At 35.4% G+C, this 22562-nt stretch overlaps 1 protein-coding gene across 4 annotated transcripts in view; it reads right to left on the minus strand.

Annotated features, from left to right (window-relative positions):
- The window catches only part of LOC106867718 (hepatocyte nuclear factor 4-gamma), a 130581-nt gene that overhangs the window by 55135 nt on the left and 52884 nt on the right, over nucleotides 1-22562 (minus strand). The window contains exon 1 of one of the 4 annotated variants that reach the window (XM_014912676.2): nucleotides 10344-10446. The exons of the other annotated variants lie outside the window; for them this stretch is intronic. Coding sequence (XP_014768162.1) covers nucleotides 10344-10428 — 85 coding nt within the window. The 5' untranslated portion in view covers nucleotides 10429-10446. Of the gene's footprint in view, nucleotides 1-10343; nucleotides 10447-22562 lie in introns of those variants that run through there. 4 annotated transcript variants of the gene reach the window in all.

Here is a 22562-nt window from a genome sequence, read left to right on the forward strand (position 1 = left end):
CAACTTAATGTGGATGTTTTATTAGAATGCTAAATATTGCAGTATTCATCTTGAGAGATCTTCTCATATAGACACATGGTGCATAAAAGCATATATTTATCACATTATTTGGCATTCTGACAAAATAACCATGTTAGGATTGCCTTTTCATATGTTCTTTCATATATATATATATATATATACACATACATACATATCAAAAGTGGGGACAGCCGGTTTATGAGATTCCTCTTGGTTTCCTGTCAGCCCAGGGTAATCCCATAAACCAGCCTTCCCCACTTTTAATATATACTGTTCTACATCTTAGAGTGTGCTTCTCCGGATTTATGTTTACTCTAATTCAGAAAAATAGGCAGTTATATACTTGTCAAGAGAACAGGTACATTAATCAAAGTATACAGTATTATAGACCCATTACAGCTAATTGATAAGATCAGCTGAAAAATGGGTCTATAATATACTGTATATTTTAATACACACACACACAGAGTGGTGAATATGTAGTACATCTATAAAGAAGTGAATACATAGTACATGTTTATAGTTAGCTTGACTGAGTGATTTGAAAGTTAACCATGGACACAACTCTGAGACAAGTTAAGGACAAAAAAATATGGTTATAGCTACAATTTTTATTTCAGTAGAAAAAAGTCTGTTTTTTATTATTTTTCTTTTGCTCGTTCCAACCATTGGACTGCAGTCATACTGGGACACTGTCTTCAAAGTTACAAGTTCTTTTTATCAACACCTGTACTTTGGTCCTTATTTTAAGGTAAAACAGTAAAATTAACAGCTGACCTGAGTATAAAGAGGCATAACTTGAATGGAACTAAATAACTAAATACCACAAAGTATCTTTTCATTTGTTTCATTTGGTGAGCCAACATACATGCGTGCGTGCATGCATGCATGCATACATACATACATTCATTAAGAGAAGATAAATAAATAATTCTGAGCTGGTTCCTCAGCACCTTTGTGAAAACTGTCTAATGGAATATATATAAACACAATTTACCTTAAAGTAAACTATCTATACTCTGAAATTCCACGGTTAATAAATTAGTCAGAGTATAATACATTAAGTTGAATATAGGAATTTATGGCATAAATTCTTTAAGTTATGATCATTTTAACACAACATAGAATATATACATTTCATGGATATAAATATTGATTTCAAATTTTGGCATAGGGCTAGCAAGTTTGGGGAGTGGTGGGATAAGTTGATTCCATCGACCCCAGTGTTCAACTGGTACTTTATTGGCTCCAAAAGGATGAAAGGCAAAGCTGACCTCGGCAGAAACTGTACTCAGAATCTAATGATGGATGAAATATCACTAAAGCATTCTATTCAGCACACTAACATCTCTGCCAGCTTACCACCATGAATATAAATATTATAAAGGGTAAAGATTCCATTTGGTCATAAATGACCATGGGATTGCACCTAGAAAGTTACCCTCTGAAGCACAAGTTCATGCAAGGTTGTTTATGGAAGACCAGCCCGGTTCAGGAATTGAACTCACTACCTCATGATTATAAGCCAGATGCTCTCACCACTGAGCCATGTGCCTTCACTGACTATAAATATTAATGATGAAATATAAATGAATTTATAAAATTTATAGAATGACAATATATTGATGTAAACCAGAAGCATTTCTTCAAATAAAGTTTCAAAAATAATATACTCTTGAAACTGTGTTTGAGGAATATTTATATTCAGGAAATGTATTTTCCATGTAGTGTTGAAACGAACATAACTAAAGAATTTAATGACATATAAATTCCAGTTTTTGACAATATACACACTCACATATCCAAAAGGCTTTTGCAAAGTTTTTGCTTAACACTTGTCCAAAGTGAACTCATAACCACATGTTGCAAAGCAAATTCCTTAACCACATAAATATTGAAAACTAGTCTTGGCTGTGTGGTAAAGTGGTTAGCTTCTCAACTACAAGGCTTTGAGTTCAGTCCAACTGCATGGCACCTTGGGCAAATGTCTACTACAGCCCTGGGCCAGCCAAAGCCTCGAGAGTGGATTTGGTAAATGGAAACTGAAAGAAGCCCGTTATCAAGTATAATAAATGCAAAAACTAATTTCTGTGGGTCAGTGTGTTACACTTAGACCCTCCCTTTCACTATTCAATGACACTCCTACTATTCCTCATGACAGAATGCGAGTAATAGTAGGCATAGAGATGGTGAGGACGGTGGCAAAGACAGACAGACAGAGAGAGAGAAAGAAAAAGAGAGGGAGAGAAAGAGAGACAAAGAAATTTAGGGACCCACAATCCTGAAATTTTGGGTTCCTAAGTTTTCATTACTGTGATTGTTTGTGGTGATTTTTTTACATGACATTTTGCGACAAATTTTTTTGTACGATAACAGTTTTTATAATCTAAAGGCTAACTCTGTGAGTAAATTAAAAACATTCTGGGCTGAATTTGGACCTGCAATCCTGAAATTGTGGACTCCTATGTTTTCATTACTGCTATTGTTTTTGGTGACTTTTTTTTACATGATTTTTTGCAACAAATATGCTTATCATTGGGATATGACTCTGGAGGAAGCAATTACAACAAATTCTCCAAGTCAGTGATCTGTTTGTAGATCTTCCCATTCAGGGTCAGTTGCTTAAAAGCTATATACTAGCTTAAAAGTACTAGGTTTGAAAGAATAACACTGGGATCAATTTGTTTGACTAAACCCGGCCAGGTGGTGCTCCAGCATGGCCACAGTCTAATGACTGGAACAAATAAAGATAAAAATTGTTTTTTGAGAATAACTATAGAAAACAAAAGAATTAGTTTTTCGAGAAGATTTACTTTAAAACTCCTAATTCTTCTTGCATATTTATGTACATACAAATTATCTTGTAGCGTATCTGTCACACTAACCTTTCATCATCTGATACAAAAATCGCCTTCCCCCAACGTGCCCCCGCCTCAAAGGTTTTTTTGTCTTGCAAGTTATTTGGTGACCCTGCCAGTGTTCGTGCCACGTAAAAAGCATCCAGTCCACACTGTAGAGTGGTTAGCATTTAGAAGGGCATCCAGCTGTAAAAACCACACTGACAAAGAAGTCTAGTGCAGTCTTGTCTGGCCAGCTCCTGTCAAACCATCCAACCCATGCCAGCATGAAAGGCAGATGTTGAATAATGATGATAATGATATATAATGTGTAATGAAGTAATAATATTTTGTAAATCTTAGGATTGTTGCAACATCACAGAAAACAATTTTCAAGAAGTGACTAAAGAGAATATACAAGAGTGGTTTTTATTCTGCAAGTTAGTGAATCCTGCACAGCAAGATAGTAAAACATTCAGTGACACAGTGATATACAATGAACTGTGTCTTTCTATTGAAACTACATATTAATGAGAAGTTGACCACTGAATGAGCTTTTTTTCTTTTTTTTTTTTTTTTTTCTTTTTCTTAGCCCTTTTATATTTCTGTTGAAACACACAACCCCTGCTTCATTTAATTCTGAAAATGACTAATTTGATGAAATAATTATTAATAACCCTTTTACTGCAGAAATCAGATATATTCACTCAAAATTTCAGTATTCTTAACTGCAGAAAGCAGTTTTATATATCAATTTATCTTTGTTGAGGAATGTCATGTTCAAATCTATAAGTCAATTTTATTGAGGCAATGTGACTCACAGAAAAATATCAATTCCATTTTTTGGTAGATGCTTAACATATTCACTGGAATAACCATGAAATTTAATTTCACAGTTAAAGGGTGAATCTAGTATTTGAAACATAAATTAACATGAAATTTTGATGGAATGTTTTAATATAGATCACTTTAAAAGATAAAGACCCCCTTCGGTCATGAATGACCATGGGATTGTAACTAGAAAGTTTCCCTATGAGGCACAAATCCAGGCAAGGTTGTGTATGGAAGACCAGCAGTCGCCCATGCATACCAGCCTCCCCTCTCCATATCACCAACATTATCCAAGGGAAAGATGATACAGCGTGGCACCAGTGACATTGCAACTCATTTCTATAACTAAGTGAATTGGAGCAATGTGAAATAAAGTGTCTTCCTCAAGAATACAACACAGCCTGGTCCAGGAATCAAACTCACTACTTCATGATTGTGAGCTCTAACTACTGAGCCATAAAGCATTATACTATAGAATTAGGGACTTTCTTGAGTGAACTGGTATCAAAAAGGGTTAACGGACACTAAGCAACTGTAGTGACTGTATAGAATTTGATTGATTGCTTTGCATTTTATCAGTTTGGTAGGCTGAAAAATTCATTGTATACATGATGCTATTGCAGTTAAAACATAGAAGTCAGTGGTTCTCAAATAGAGAAATACCATCCTCACCACCACTACTAAAACTAATAATTATATATTTTAGTGAAATTTTTTTTATTCCACCTCATTAGTGAGAAATGTGAAATTGTGAGAAATGTAAAATAGTTTATATGCATGCATAATATGTAATACGTTTGTGTATTTGCAAATGTGGAAGAACTTATTTGTGGAAATAATCACAGCAGTAATTTCTCTGCACAGTCTACATGTGTGAAAACACATTGGGCAATGAATGACATTGTCGAATTGTAAGATGCATGTGTTTCTATGTTGTGCATCATCAACCACAAATACTGAATTTGTTCTTCACAACCCTTTCAGAATAAGAGTTCTAATATGTAAGAACAGTAAATTTACTGGCATATGTAAAGCTTTGTCAAGCTAGAATTAAATAGAGTCATATGAAGCAGTATTGAGTAAAATATCATCATCATCATCATCATCATCGTTTAACGTCCGCTTTCCATGCTAGCATGGGTTGGACGATTTGACTGAGGACTGGTGAAACCGGATGGCAACACCAGAACATGTTTGTGTACATTCAAATCTGGGAAGACCTTTCACTACATAGATAGCCGTGGAGGAAATTTCTCCATACAGATGTGTGAAAACACACTGGGCTATGAATGAAAGCTTGACCAAGCATTATGCATTCCAGCAAATTTATTACTTGCTGTTCTAATATACCAAAAGTATCATTCTGATAAGGATGTGAAGGGCAAATTCAGAATTCATGGCTGACATGCAACAACACGGAAACGCACACATCCCAAGCTCAGAACAACAAACACATTTCCAGAAACACATGCTTCCTATAATCTAATGACATTTTTCACAGCCCTTTATATTTTCACACATATCGTCTAGGAGGAGAATTTTTTTCCTGAGACTCTTTTTTGCACAGTAAAAAGTCTTTCCATGTCCAAATATACTCAAACATTTTAAATATAACTTCACATTAATATATTTTATTCAACACTACTTCAGTTAATTCTAGTTTGACCGAGTTTTGCATACATCAGTGAATGAACTGTTTACTGTTCCAATATAAGAGTGAATCATTCTTTTGGACTGTGAAAAAGCAGATTTGAAACAGCACAGAAACATGTACACACTACAATCCAGTGATGTAATTCACTCATGTCTAGAAGGAGAATTTCTCCCAAGACTGTTTCCACAATGAAAGGTCTTTCATGTCTGAATGTATCCGAATGTATTAAATATCACCTTTCATTAATACATTTTATTTAATGCTGATTTGTGTGACCTCTGTTATGTATATATATATATATATATATATATATATATAGGGATTAGCATTGAGTTGCTTCTCCAACATACTGAAAATTTAGAAATAGCAGTCAAAGAACTACTGATTCTAAACTACAAAATTTTTCTCTAAATGGATGGCGATATTTATGGCAGAACTCACTAGCCGATAAATTCGTAAGTGCCTTTCTTGTCGTTGATTTTTGGTGTCGCATGGCCAAAAATTACCGTGAATTTTTTAGAGACACTTTCAAATTTATCAGAATATCTGACTGATGATTTGGAATAGGGATTTTTCATTCTCTTAACCATGAAACGATTGTATCCGATTAACTAAAGACTTGTTTTGTTTATGCTTTCCCCTCCGGTTTTTTGTTCTATGTGTGCCATAAATATCGCCATCCATTTAGAGAAAAATTTGTAGTTTAGAATCAGTAGTTCTTTGACTGCTATTTCTAAATTTTCAGTATGTTGGAGAAGCAACTCAATGCTAATCCCTGTATATTTATGATGATAAATGGGTTTACCGATAAAGGTTTTTTCATACTGAACTACTTGGCAAAATTGTTAATTATTAATTCTATTATTAATTGACGATTCCCTGCCCTTGTTCTTGTATATATATATATATATATATAATACTAATATCAAGAGAGGATAGAGTTGGTATGAAAAACAAATATTCTTAATTGGCTCCATTCTAGTTCATTCATTGCAAATAAAATATGTACTTGACAAAGTACTGGGATCAATGCAGTCAGCAAAACCACTTTCAAGATGGTCAAAACAGCACAGCTATAACCAGCAAAATATTAATTATATGGCTATAACCAGTAAAATAGATAACCCTATCCTAGTTGCTTTTCAGCACCTATGCTTCCTATCCTCTAACTGTAAGTAGACTGTTTCTTCACAGTCCTACTGAAAATAATAGTACAGGTGATTACAAAAGGAATAACAATGAAAATAACACTTAGCATCCTCATAAAATGCTCTCTATTATTATTCCTGGTTTTATAATTAAACCTTTAATTTTAAATCAAAAACTTTCAAAATTTTAACTGAGAACATTTTGTTATGCTTTTGTTTTTATCTGTCAGGAGAAAAGGTAACACACATGACCATTACAGGGACTTTCAGATCAGTCCCACTGCATGGTACCCTGGACATGGATCCTTTATATTAGTCACAGGCTGTACAAAGCCTTGAATGGATTTGGTAAGCAGAAACTAAAAGAATCCTGTCGTCTATATAGATCATCACCATCATTTAATGTCTGTTTTCCATGCTGACATGGGTTGGATGGTTTGACAGGAGCTGGCAAGACAGAGAGCTGCACCAGGCTCCAATTTGTCTGTTTGGGCATGGTTGTTTCAGTTGGATGCCCTTCCTAATGCCAACCACTTTACAGAGTGCACTGGGTGCTTTTCACATGGCACTGGCATGGGTGCTTTATGTGATGTTGGCACAGATGCTCTATACGTAGTGCTGGCACACTATAACTGTGTGTGTGTGTGTCTGTGTGTGTTTATATTTGGGGTTTATGAAAGCCACTTGCTGCAAATGATGAGGTTGCTTTCGTGAACAAATTGCCCACTTGATTTGCACTTTCAAAGATGTCAGAAATAAGAGATCCCCTACTTGAAAATCAGGTAAAAGTTAGTAACAGGAAGAAAATCTGGCTACAAAACAATACCCAAATACATTCATCTAACTAATGCTAGCACAGGAAAAATGGACATACATTGAATGAAATATGAGTGAAAAAGGGCAGTATGCTAGCATGGTCACAGTCAAATAGCTGAAACCAGTAACATAATCCTTTATTCTACAGGTACAAGGCCTGAAATTTTAGAGGAATGATGTAATCAACTACATCAACCCCAATACTCAACGGGTATTATTTTATTGATAATAAGCAAAGTCTATCTAAGTGGAATTTGAACTCAGAATGTTAAGATCCAGAAGAAATGCTGCTAAGCATTTTATCCAACGTGATAAAGATTCTGCCAAGTCAAAGTTTTAATAATCATTTCTACTACAAGTACAAAACCAGAAATCTTGAGAGAGAGAGACAGCTAGTTTTTTATGTTGGCCCAAGTGCTTAACTGGTCTTATTTTATTGGCCCTCAAAAGGATGAAAGCAAAGTTGACCTTAGCAGCATATGAACCAGAATGTAACACTGGGAGAAATGTCACTAAGCATTTTATTGTCTGCTAAGGATTCTGCTAGCTGAACACCTTAATAATGATTTCAAATTTTGGCACAAGGCCAGCAATTTTGGGGGAGTGGGTAAGTCAATTATATTGACCCTAATACTTAACTGGTACTTATCACTTCAAAAGGATGAAAAGCAAAGTCAAACTTGGCAGAATTTGTCAACACCTTAATTCCTTTTACTATAGACACAATGCCTGAAATTTTGGGAGAAGGGGCTAGTCAAGTACTTAACAGGTACTTATTTTACTGACCCCAAAAGGATGACAGGTAAAGTTTATCTCTACAAAATTGGAACTCAAAATGAAATGAGCTGGAAGAAATGCTGATAAACGTGTCCAACATGTTAATGATTCTGCCAGCTCACCACCTTAATAATAATAATAATCTTTTCTACTATAGGCACAAGGGGAGGGGTTAAGTCGATTATATCAACCCCACAATCCATAGGATAAGGGTTTTCATCATCATCATCATCGTTTAACGTCCGCTTTCCATGCTAGCATGGGTTGGACAATTTGACTGAGGACTGGTGGACCAGGTGGTTACACCAGGCTCCAATCTGATTTGGCAGAGTTTCTACAGCTGGATGCCCTTCCTAACGCCAACCACTCCAAGAGTGTAGTGGGTGCTTTTACATACCACCGGCACGAAGGCCAGGTGGTTCAATACCTATTAGGAAAAGAAAGAATTGATTATATCAATCTCAGCACTTGACTGGTATTTTATTTTACTCACTCTGGAAGGATGAAATGCAATGTTGATCTTAGCAGTATTTGATCTCAGAACTTGAACTGGAACAAATAAATACTGCAAAGTATTTTATCCCATAGTCTAATGATTCAGCTAAATGATTTCTTACTTAGAAAGTGGAGGGAAGTTGTAGAAGAGGGAGACCCAAGAAGACATGGGATGAAGTAGTGAAGACCAACCTCAAAATTCTGAACCTTGTAAAGGAGATGACAGAGGACTAGGATATGTAGTGTATTGCTATACTCCAGAAGACCCACCCGCCACAACAGAATTGAGATCCTAAAACCAAGGTGCTATGTAAAAAGCACTGGTCACAGTGTAACATATAAAGCACCCAAACTGTGTGGAGTGTTTGGCATTATGAAAGGCATCCAGCCACAAAATCTAAGTCAAAAGATATTATGGAACCTGGGCTTACCAGTTTCTGTCATGCCATCCAACCCATGCCAGCATGGAAAATGGACATTAAATGATGATATTGGTGATGGTATTGATGAAAGCCACAAAACCACAGAAACAAAAGTTCTTTCATTTAAAAAACCCACAGATTTAGAAAATGTATCCCAAATATTCGTCTCTTAAAAATGCAAACGTTCATATGTATTTTGTTTGTAATAAAGAAAACAGTGTTCAGTATAGACCTAGCTAGTTTATGAAGCAAATAATTAAAAGAATGAAGAATTAATATATATCAAAATTATACCAAACACCTCTGTTGAGAAGTTTCATCAAAATTCAACACTAGATAATGTCTTTTATTTATATATATATATATATATATATATATATATATACACACACACACACACACACACACACACACACACACACACACACACACACACACACACACACACACACACACACACACACACACCTCTATCATTTTTAATCAGCACATAGTTACAGAAGTGATTCAAGGGCCAAGAATCTCAGAAACAGCCTTCAAGTAAAAAGAGAGAGAGAGGGGGAGAGGGGGAGAGGGAGAGAAAGAGGCAGACAGACAGACAGACAGACAGACAGAGTGAGAGAGAGAGAGATAGAGAGACAGACAGACACAGAGAGACAGAGAGAGAGAGAGACAGACAGAGACAGACAGAGACAGACAGAGACAGACAGAGAGACAGAGACAGACAGAGACAGAGAGAGAGATAGAAAGAGTGTGTGTACGTACGTGCAGAAATAAATACATTTTTCTTTTGTATTTGTAAATTGAGAGTTTCAAGGAAAACCTCATTGGCATTGAAATGTTCAGTTAACCTTTTTGGTTTTTTTTACCATATTTCTGTTGTTATACACTACCCTTATTTCAATTAATTTTGAAAAATAAAGAATTTATTAAAATAACTGTCATTCTCAGGTTAGTAATTGGAACATAAATTACCATGAAATTTCAATGGAATGTTTTAAATTAGATTACTTTAAAGTATGAAGTTTGCACCATAAAACTAAAAGCAGACTCAGGTAGGTTGGTATCAAAAGAGTTAACACTTCAGCATTTAAACTGACCAAAATATTCCAGCTGTTTTATGTTCAAACTAGCCAGATCTGACCTCTCACACCAACCCTACAATATCATTCTAAAAATTAACAGTTACCTCATCAAAATCTCAAAGCTACAAGATAATGTATGATTAATTCAAAACAATGTGAATAAAAAAGCATTATTCTTAACTGAATAATGTGAATGCTAAGGAGTTAAATTACATATCGATAGTTATTTTAGAAATTTCAGCATGCGCTATACTTACCGTCCTGATTATAGTTCCAGTGAAGCATACGAGGCGTAGACAAAGGATCTATATATTCCTGGCAGTCCATTAAGAGAGACGACATTATAATGCTGGCATTAGATTTTACACATACATTTTATATATATATATATATATATATATATATATATATATATATATATATATATATATATATATATATTTATATATATGTAGTTCTCTTTCTCTATTAGATATATATGTATATATAAACAGTCAGTCAAATGACTGAGCCATTGTTTAAGCTAGAGTTCTATATGGCAAACTGACCAATCAGAACAAAAGAATATTTTGAGTGACATTTCAGGGCCTCCAGTTGTTGCGCTTGACTTAAAGTCATATATGAGGTTTGATGATTTCATTGTAGCAAGATAATGTAAACATTTGAAAGCTTTATAGGATGGTCAGCTGGTGGATGATGTTGAAGACAACAGTAATTCAGAGTAGCAGAGGTGGTTAGAGGGTGAAAGAGAAAGAATGAAAGAAAGAAGAAACACAGAGGAAGTGAAGTAACCTTTAGCCTTCTGACAGATGACAACTTTTGGCTGCTCAACCCCTTACCCAAGCTGCTATAACCTAGCTTCTGTGTATGTGGTCGGTCATTCCTGTAGTGGATTTGTTTGAAGGGAGGTTGGTAATTTATTTAAAATAGAAAAAAAGAAAAGAAAATTTAATCAAATATATAATTTATATCTGAATAACTTAATGTTCAACCTTTGAACTCCCAAACAACAAGAGACCATTGTTTCTCTAACCATCTTGAAGAACACACTCTTGTAGCATGACAATACATAGTTAGTATAAGAACCCATATATGGTTGTTTGCCCTGCTAGAAATAGTAGCCAAAACTCCCTCATAGCATCTTATTATTAAAATAAGAAAGGGACACATGGGTAATCTGTTTCCAAATGCACTCTACCTTGGATAAAGAGGGATTGTCATGACTAGAATATCTTATCATAGATTGGCTAAAGCAGGGTTAAGAAGCTTGCTTCCCAACCCTGTGATCTTGGGTTCAGTCCCACTGCATAGCACCTTGGGAAAGCATCTACAATATCCATATTCCCAGGCTGACCAAAGCCTTGTGAGTAGGTTTGGTACATGGAAAACTGAAAGAATCCTGTCATTGTGTGTGTTGCCCACTACCACTTGGTGCACACAACCACTGTTAGCTTGTTCATGTCTCTGTAACTTAGTGGTTTGACAAAAGTGACCGATAAAGTAAGTTCCAGATTTAAAAAAATAAGTACCAAGTTCAATTTCTTTGACTAAACCTCTCAAGACGATGGCCCAATGACTGAAACAAGTAAAAAAAAAGCTGTATATTTCTATTTGTCACAGTACATATGGTCCTAGAAAAAACAATGTTAAGTCTATTGAAATAGCATTATTAAAATATTATATGAAATAGCATTATTAAAACATTATTGCAAGGGCAGCAGATGGCAGAATTAGAAAAGCATTAGATTTGTGCCTTATGTTATTTGGTTATGTCACTTTGCATTCCATGTTTGATACCCAGCAGGTGTTGGTTGCCTTTCCTTTCAATCCTGGGATTGATAAGATCAGAACCAGCTAAATACTGAGCTAAATTCAATCAACAACATCCCACCCCACAATATTGTGATTTGGTGGATGTGCTCAAAATCATTATTAAAAACATTTGTCTATTTATTTTCTTTAAAAAAAAATGGGAATGGCTGTGAAGTAAGAAGCTTGCTTCTCAACCAGATGGTTCTAGGTCCGTGGCATCTTATACAAGTGGCCTCTACTACAGCCTTGGGCCAGTCAATGCCTTGTGAGTGGATTTGGTAGATGGAAACTGAAAGAAGTGCGTGTCTCCCACCACTGCTTGACAACTGATGTTGGTGCATTTACTTCCCTGTAACTGAGTGGTTCAACAAAAGAGACTGGTGAAATAAGTATCAAGTATAACAAAATTAAGTACTGGGGTCAATTCATTTGACTAAAAATTCTTCAAGGTGGTGCCCCAGCATGGCCAAAAGATGGAAAACTAAAATTAACAGGTTTCATATATTATTTTTGTGTATTACATTTAGTATTTAATAAAGTAATTTAATATAAATAAACATTTTACTGGTTGCTTGGGAAGTAAATACAATTCAGTTTTAATACCTTGATTTGGAAGAAATACTCTTTATTCTTTTACTTGTTTCAGTCATTTGACTGTGGCCATGCTGGGGCACCACCTTTAGTCGAGCAAATCGACCCCAGGATATGCTTTGGACGCCTAGTACTTATTCTATCGGTCTCTTTTGCCGAACCGCTAAGTTATGGGGATGTAAACACACTACCATCGTTTGTCAAGCGATGTTGGGGTGACAAACACAGACATACAAACATACACACACACACACACACACACACACACACACATATATACATATATACAATGGGCTTCTTTCAGTTTCCATCTACCAAATCCACTCACGAGGCTTTGGTTGGCCCAAGACTATAGTAGAAGACACTTGCCCAAGGTGCCATGCAGTAGGAATGAACCCGGAATCTTGTAGTTGGTAAGTAAGCTACTTACCACACAGCCACTCCTGTGCCTATGGTAATATTTTGAATTAAATGAATTGAAAAAATGATATTTTGAATTAAATAAGGTAATTGTTTTTAAATAGCAACCTGTGCATCATACTAAAAGCAGATACATCATGGTAAGCATAATTAACTGCAGTATTTATCCTGTGACAATATCTCTGATAGATAATACAGTTCATTAGGTTTTCCATAATGTATCTAACTTAGACATGATGAACAGAGCTTTTCCAAAGACATTGACAGTAAAACAATTAATGGCAAAATATTCCCAGTCAGAAACTGATATTTTTCTAAGTTTACAAAGAATTTAACATAAAACAATGATATCTATCATTAGATTTGTAATAAGAGATCAGTAAAAGGCACATGAACAGTTGTCAATAAAGTAACAAAGACCCCCTAAAGTTACCCTCCAAGGTACAAGTCCAGGCAAAGTTGTTTATGGAAAGCTAGCAGTCACCCATGCATACCAGCCTCCCTTCTCCTAACCACCAATGTTGTCCAAGGGAAAGGCAAAGGCCGATACAGCTTGGCACAAGTGACGTTGCAACTCATTTCTACATATGAGTGAACTGGAGTAACATGAAATAAAGTGTCTTGCTCAAGAGTACAACATACAGCCCAGTTTAGGAACTGAACTCACTACCTCATGGTTGTGAGGCCAACACTAACCACTGAGCCATGTGCCTTTACCAATAAAGTAATATTATGGATATAAACATAATTACCAAATTACCAAAGTAAGAAAAATACCATGTAACATTCGCATCCAATTTCTTGTAGAAATCAGCAAAATTTTCAAACATACCTTTGCAACATGCATGTAACAGAGGGTAAAATTCAGAATATGAAGAAAATATTGGTGGTAGTTTGTGTTAGCAACAATTAATTCAAAGTGTTTGCTAAGTTTAACCACTGTTATCGTGAAGAATCTAATGGTGTGAGGTTTTGTTCTTCATCTGAGAGAAGTATTGTTGTCATAAGCAACAACAATACTTCCTTTTTTTTTTTACCTTAATACTCTGACAAAAAGCAACAACCTGAATCATTTGACTTTTTCATCCTCATCACAACCATTTCATGGGTATCCTTCCTTGGGTCCTTAACTCTTGATGTAGTCATAAGGTTACCTTCATTTTATACAGTGTGTTTTGGGCATTTAAAAGCTGGTAGAGCACATAATGTCTAAATCTGATGTGAGTGAGTGAGTGAGTGAGTGAGTGAGTGAGTGACAAAGACAAACAGAGAGTAAGGAAGATCATGGGCCATGTGATTTCAAACATCATATGAGGACCTGAAGACTCAACAGAGAACCATACAACTGATCAAGAACTTGGGAAAAGAAATGCTGCCCAATGTGCAAACATGCACAGGATAGACTAAAACACAGCTATTGAATTTAAACTCTTCTATGAACACTTATATGCAACAGGGATCATCTACAAAATACCATTCTCATATAACCAATCAATAATTTAAAAAGTCTGACAGGACTGAAGCATGACATATCTCCATGCACAAAATTTAGGAATTATTCCTAGATATATTAGCTAGTTCAGTGACTCAGTGTCATAAGTAGTTTTTGAAATTGCAGACAGGGCCTTCAGTACAACAATAATAACAACTGATGTTACTAAAAGGAAATTCTATTTTATTGTTAAAGCAAACAATACTGTATCATTCTTTTAACAATGGAAAAAGAGGAGTTTATATTTTTATTATTTACTCACATGAAGCAAACAGAGCACTTGACATTTGAAAAACCACTTCCAAACTGATGTAATTTGATACTGATAATCAATATGAATTTCTGCTGGTCAATGAGTTAAAAAAGGCATTCACTGAAGTGTTTGGTCTGTGAGACAAAATAGGAATATCAAAACAATAAGCAGGTGTATTGGATAGACCAATATAGAAGTGAACAACACCTTCTTCGTTCATATAAAGCAAAGTGTATGGTAGCAGCAGTAGAAGACACAACACCTCTGCAGTCTTGTAGTTGTAACATAATAGTTAAATAAATCTTGGCTGAATCAGCTAGAAAGCCTTGAGAAAAGGATTGATTAAATGTTTGAGCATACACTAATGTTAATTTCTAATATTAACCACAACTGAGTTTTGTGAGATGTAAACATGATCAATTAAGTCAAACAGAATACTTTTTATCAATCTCAGAGTGATGAAAAAGCAAGAGTGAGCCACAAAATTTTAGGAATAAAAACTTGACCGTTCCAACAAAGAACCTCTATATAGTTGTTCACTAACAGAAATAGTAACCAAATCCTTCTCAAATCACACCCTACTGTCTTAAAGGGTATTATATAATATTGTTCCAGATACACACTGCTTTAAACAACTAAAAAGAAACATACCAAATATGCATAACTGGAATACTTTTGATCACCAACAGTTGAGCTGAGACTAAACAATGACAGTAATATTTCAAAAGTTTTTCCATATCTTTGGATCATCTTGTAAGTGTTAACCAAAACAGAGGCATTAACAATACAGAACTAACCTAGTGTTCTGTTGTTACAAGGAATGGACCAAACAAAATAGTGAATGAACTAACAAAATATATGTCAGCAATTTTTACCAGGGTGCCACTACTTACAGTGGTGAGTAATTTTTATACTACTGTACTTGCAACTAGGTTGATTATATCCTGTAACATTAAGTGCCTTAATGAATGATACAGTGCAGTGCCAAAATGTCAAACCACAGACACTTCGGTTGCAAGTTCAATATTCTCAGTCAAAAAGGAAAATGATGGTTCCAAAAGAGAATCAAAATTAATTTGAAGGCACAGATTACCAGGAACTTACAAACTTTCTGTGGTGCATGCACACATGCATACACATACATGTTCAATTTCCAGTTGAGGGATGGATGGCATAATTCACTGAATTTGATACAAATATTTAGTCTTCACTATAAATTTGTGATAAGACCACAAATTTGGGAAAAGGTTTAGTTGAATGAATCAACCCCAGAATATTGTATTTGAGGGTGGGCTGAAAAGTTCTTGGGCTGACTATGAAGGATTGATACTAGAGATGTGAAATCTTGCATGCATTGATTTCAGTGCTTCTTTTTAAATAATTTCACTGTTTCTCTCCAGGTTAACTCACATCTGATTGTTCAAAGAACAGGGTTAACTAAAAGTCTGAAAACAAATACGGGCATTTAGAATATTTGAAAATGCTTTGGACAAGTAAAGGGTAAATATTTGAAATGTTACAAAGATACAATATGGTCAAATAGGTAGTGAGAGAGAAGTAATAATCTAGCTGCCTTCAACATCAATCATTTAACTTTTCTACTGATTTTACAGAAGTGGATAATTGTCAGAACATTCTAATAACTGATAATTCTGAAATAAAACTAAAAATAAGCCAACAGAGAAAGCAACAACCTCAACTCCTGGTCAAAAACTAGGTCATGCATATTGCTTAAGTCCAAAACTCTTGGTCAGCTAAATCTGTCTCATATGCTTCAGATCTGTCTGATAAGAAAACCAACTGAATGAAGCAAGTTCTACCAGCAGAAAAAAAATATAGGATACAACTTTACTAGAAAGAAAGAAGCAGTTATGCTCATCTGGATGTGTAATATTGTGTATATGAAGAGACTTGGAAACATAATATAGATTGTTATGGTTTAAGTAATTTCGTATTTGTAGTTAATTGCTCTCTTGGATAGATTGCAGGACCATATTTTGATTGTGCATTTCATTATTCACTTGGTTTCTACAGCTGGATGCCCTTCCTATTCACCAACCATTTGGTATTGTTTTGAGTACATTTTATTGTAGCACCAACACCAGGGAGGTTGCCTTTCACTCTGCAACACTAAAGAAGCCTCACTATTCTTTGACATATTCATTTAGTAAAGAAAATATGGCAAAAAAAATAAATAGCAGAGAAAAAGAATGAGAACAGAAAAGCCAGGATGGTTGGGTCAAAAGAGCAAGAGTATAGTAGCCGAAACAAAGTGATTTGGACTAGAAAGTGACAGAGGGGGTAGGAGAAAGAGTGATGGATAATAATTGAAACAGACAATGGTAAGAATAAGCCACAGATGTCAATAACAAGTAGCTCTGAGCATGTGAGTGACGACTGGTAATACAGAAACAGTGATGGTAGAGTGTACAGGCACAAACAGATTTGATGCAATCTCTTATAGATAGGTCTCATGATGGGTGAGAACGGATTGAATATGAGTAGGTTCAATACCATCCCTTGTTACAGAGGCAGCAAAGTACAGATATATAGAAGGGATCTACTGCCATCTTTAGTTACATGAGTTAACATAGCACATTGAATGAAAGTGAATGATGAAAGAATGAGTGATAGAGGTGAGCACACATCAAACAAGTGAAAGAAGCAGTAAATATAAACTTAACAGGGATATAATGGGTAAGACACACATGATGATAGAGAGAGAAACAGACAATGCCTCTCTGACTCCATCACTGTCACCATTTTACATTCGGATTTTGTAATCATTGTGGTTCTTTTCCATGAGGCCAAGTATCCTATACCTGATTCCTCTTATAACTCAGTTTTTCTTTCAGTTCATTTGCACTCCATCTTTCGACCTGTATCAGGTTAACTATAAACAGAAGCAATCAAGCTATGTCCAAACCATCTATTTTAAATGGGTGATGAAAGATTGCACTAACTAAAAATTGTAGTGTTATTTCCAATACAAGGATCAGTACTTGTTGCAGTGTGGTGTTTTGTATGTCTCAATAATCCTGAGAGCTATACCAGTGGACCACAAGCTCCTGGTCAGGTTTCTTATGCTGGACAGGTCGAAGGATAGAGACCAGACTAATATGGACTACGTCTTCTCAGAAGTAAAAATGGAATTGTGTCAGAGTCAACACCCCTAGCTAGATAAAAGCAAAGTTACAGAAGCAACAATGACAATTCAAAACCAACAAGACCTGGAGAGACCCAGGGAAAGCATAATCCCACAAAAAAGTAGATGTGAGGACATGCTAAAATCAGTAAGAGGAAGAATGTTGAGACAGAGCTGAAAAATCAAGGACCCTACTAGACAGAAACAAAAAAGACAGCCCAGAATCAAGAACAGTGGAAAAAAGTTGTTGATAGCCTATGCTCCTTAAGGAGTGAAGAGATTAAAGAAAGAAGAAAAGGGTTGTCTAATGAAGGTAGATGGTAGAGTGGTTAGGATGTTGGATTTGTGATTATTGAACTGTATGAGGGTGGGGGTGCTGAAAAGTTCCTGGCTTTAAGGCTACTGTAAAAGGCCTGGTTGGAGACCCAACCTTCCAAGTTCTTTTACAGGGCTCAGAAGAACTGAAGGAGCACTGCAATAAGTGTGTGAACATGAGAGGGGAATATGTTGAATAAAATCATAATTAACTGATCCTCCTGCATTTTCTTTAACCCAAAGCCAGGAACTTTTCAACACCCCCTCACAGGTTTGATACTTGAACCAGGTAATACAATGTGCACTGGAGTAAGGCATTGCATTTTACATTAACCCAGTCCATCGATCTGAAAATGATCACCAGTGACAGCTAAGAGTAACTCTGCAATGGTCTAGCACCCCATTCAAACAAGGGTGGGTCAGGGAAACTTGTACACTCAATCATCTAAGTGCTTTGAAAACTGTAGAACAGGCCTAACCAGTAGATTCAAAGCAGACAAAGAGAGGATATTACTTATGGGAGATTTGGTTGGTATTTGTAGCAGGTCCAGCTACTGTAAAGAATTTATTCGTGAATTTCAAAGAAAATTAAAAGGAGAATTCAGATACAGGCACAGGCATGGCTGTGTGATAAAATGTTTGCTTCCCAACTTTATGGATCCGGGTTCAGTCCTGCTGCATGGGACCTTGAGCAAGTCTCTTCTGCTATAGCCTCAGTTTGAGCAAAGCCTTGTGAGTGGATTTGGTAGACAAAAACTGAAAGAAGCCTATTGTGTGTGTGTGTGTGTGTGTGTGTGTGTGTGAGACCACCACTTGACAACTGGTGTTGGTTTGCTTACATCTCTGTAACTTAGCAGTTCAGCAAAGGAGACTAATAGAATAAGTACTAGGCTTTTAAAAAAAATGAAGTATTGGGGTTGACTCATTCAACTAAAAATTCTTGAAGTCGGTGCTCCAGCATGGTGACAATCTAATAACTGAAGCCAGTAAAAGACATTTTACATTGAACAGATCTAGTTGTCAAATCAACTGCTAATTAACAGATTTGACAAACCATTCTGATATATTGGAAGAGCTCATTACAAACAAGTCTTTACTTACAGGTGTAGAATAGTCAATAGAATGCTTAGGCCTTTAGCATTTAAACCAACCATATCAGGCCCAAATATTCTACATTTTATCTTCAAACTAACCAGAGCTGGTCTCTCACATCTGTTGAACTTCATATTTTAAGAATGGGTCTACTGTTTCTAAAAGAATAGGTCTACTGTTTCTAAAATGATGATTTCTAATACATGCACAAGGCTTCAAATTTGTAGGAGGAATATATTGGTTTATACTGAGTCTCAGTGCTTAACTGATACTTTATCAGCACTGGAAGGATGAAAGGTAAACTTAAACAGAAATTGAACTCAGAACATGAAGGGCATTTTGTTGGATGCTTTAACAATTTTGCCAATCCACATTAAACTTATTACTTAGAATAAACAAACATGAATAATAAAACAAAAAATGTTATGAAATAATAATAAGAAGAAAAAAGCATTCTATTTTTGTCTTCACTATCATACTATCAACATCTGTCCTGTATTATATTGGCAGCAGGATATAGAAGGATCTGTGGAGACACCTTCAGACAGCTTATTCTTTCTTTAGGTGTGATGGCAGAGGCGGTGGTAATGGGGGGGGGGGGTGTAGAATGTATACATGTGTGCCTATGTGCATGAGCCTGTCAGTCAATGTTAGCACAATCATCTTTTGACAATGTTAACTAGGTGGGGATCAAAATATTAATCTTTTTTTTAAATACAAACATTGTGACCAAACAAACCTGTAAAAAAAAATTACATAAATAAATAAACTGGCACAATAATTCAGCTTGGTGACCTATTAAAGCTAACCAACCCCTGATAAAACAGCCCTGAGTCAACAATAGCTCTAACCTTTAATGAATGTTAACCAAAATGTTTTGACAGGTTTGCTGGTTTCTGCCATTTCTAAAATCCAGTTTCTTTGTCAATAAAGGTGTGGTTCTGCTGGGAAAGAATCTGGAGTTGATTTTTTTCTTTTTTCTTTCTTTTTTTTTTTTTGTCTTTAAAAATCAACAACCCGAATTCTGAGCTAACAAGGGAACTTCTATACAATCGTTTGGCTTGCTAGAAATAGCAGCCAAATCTTCCTCAAATCACACCCAATTGTTTAAAAAAAAAAAAAAACAGGGTACATCAGATAATGTAGTACAGGATGAATATTATCATTGTTTTAACATCCACTTTTCCATGCTTGCATAGGTTGAATAGAGTTTATTGTGGCAGATTTTCAACTGTTGGATGCATTCCCATCACCAACCCTCACCTGTCTCCAAGTAAGGTAATATTTCCCCACACCAACACCAGCTGTCAAACGGTGTCAGGGACAAATACAAACACACATATCTATACATATAAGATGGGTTTCTTTCAGTTTCTCTCTACTAAATCCACTCACAAGGCTTTGGTCAGCCCAAGGCTATAGTAGACACTTACCCAAAGTGCCATGCAGTAGGGATGAACCTTGAACCATGTGGTTGGGAAGTAAGCTTCTTATGTCACAGCCATGCCTGCACCTTAATCAGTTTTATATGCGATGTTAGGATGACCTACAGAGAGAAGCCCAATACTTTGTATTAATGGCTTATAGTCTCATTAAATATGTAGCTGATGTAATTCTTTGAATAATTTAATGAGGTTGACTGAACACAAGAGGGTTAACAAATGGTCAGAATTTAAATATTTTCTAGAAATGAACAGAAAATGTTTTGGGGACACAGGTCTTATGTGTATGAGATCTCCAGGAATGACCATTAATGATTACAAGACCTAGCATTTGTAGTTAGTTTGTGGGTTTTAATTGCTTGTTATTTAAGATTGGAGTGGATCAACTGCAAGCTTGTTTCTTTACTATAAACAGTGATTTACTTGGTGCTGTTGAAAGAGACAAGAATATCATTCCCCTCATTGATGAATGTTTTCAGTAAGGTAGTGAAGTCTTGATATAAGGTATTGAGGTTGCATGAAGATGATGCCTGTGTGCAGAAGGTTGGAAAAGAATTACAGGTGGTATCATGTGCTTTGGAGTGGATATAATTAGAGGTGACAGCAAACAGGTTAATGTACAGAAAGAAGAACGTGGAAGACAATTGAAATTTGGAGCACACAAGCTATGATAGAATGTGGGTAAGAGATAGCCACACCATTACATGCTGTGATTGTGTGATTGGACAGGAAGATATCAGTACAAGAAGTTCTCATTGCCAAATGCAGTTAAAAGCTTTGATTTAAAGTGAAATGTCTCTGCTGTGAATTTCTTTTCATTTGCCGCCTACAAGGACAACTTTATCTCACTGCCATATAATTTTTATTTTCACACGAAACATTTTACCCAAACTAACTTTGTTATTTCTCTTTTAAGCTTTTAGTATTTAAACAGGCCATATCCAGCCACAAATATTCTACCCATTTTATATTCTGACTGTCTCTCACAACTACCCTACAATGTCATAAAAATAAATAATCACATAACCAAAATCTTGAAGTTTCAAGAAAATGTTTGATTAATTCAAAACAATGAATGAAGAAGTGTTACATTTGACAGAATAATCTGAATGTTAAAGGGCTAAATAGGCTTTCCAAATGTTCAATGAGTAACAATAGGAAGCAAGGGCACCATAATTTTCATTTCTGACTCTTACCACAAGTACATGAAATGTTGTATACATGCAGTATATGAAAATATATGTAAATAGCATTAAAAAGACAATTGACAGATATTTGTAGAACGTATGTGTCTTCATAGTAAATAATATAAAGGTATATGCCTTATTGACTATGCTGTTAAACTCATGATAACAGAGTTGTGGGTTTGATTAGCAAATGAAGTCATATACTGTGTCCTTGAGCAAGGTACTTTTACACTAAATGCCAATCAACTGAAAATTATGTCTGTTGCATTGTAGCATTTTACAGATTAACTCTTCTAACTACAAGATGTCAATGGCTTTTGATGGCTACAGAATATTTGATGATGATAATAGTTGGTGATAGTAAAAGCCATGGTGGCAATAAAAAATTTGAAAGTTCAGTCCCTGCCTAAAACTCACATCTGGAACCTGACAGAAAAAAGTCTTCAAAACATTCTGTCAGCAAAATGAAGTTAACAGACCGAAAAACATTTTAGCACAAAACTTAAATTGCTTGAAAGAATTTTGTCCAACATTCTACTGTTTCTGTCAGTAATAACAATAACAAGCATAACTAAAACAACAAAACAAAAACAAAAAAAAAAGGAAGAATAGAGCTAAAATACACTTTGATCTCAAACACTTGGAGATAACAAGATGACATTGTCATCTGCACTGTATCATATAACCAAAGAAAAAATAATAGAAAAATCAATCTACTGTTAGTAAA

The sequence above is a fragment of the Octopus bimaculoides genome, chromosome 1 (genome assembly GCF_046866305.1).
Source record: "Octopus bimaculoides isolate indiv1 chromosome 1, ASM4686630v1, whole genome shotgun sequence".
NCBI lineage: Eukaryota > Metazoa > Mollusca > Cephalopoda > Octopoda > Octopodidae > Octopus > Octopus bimaculoides.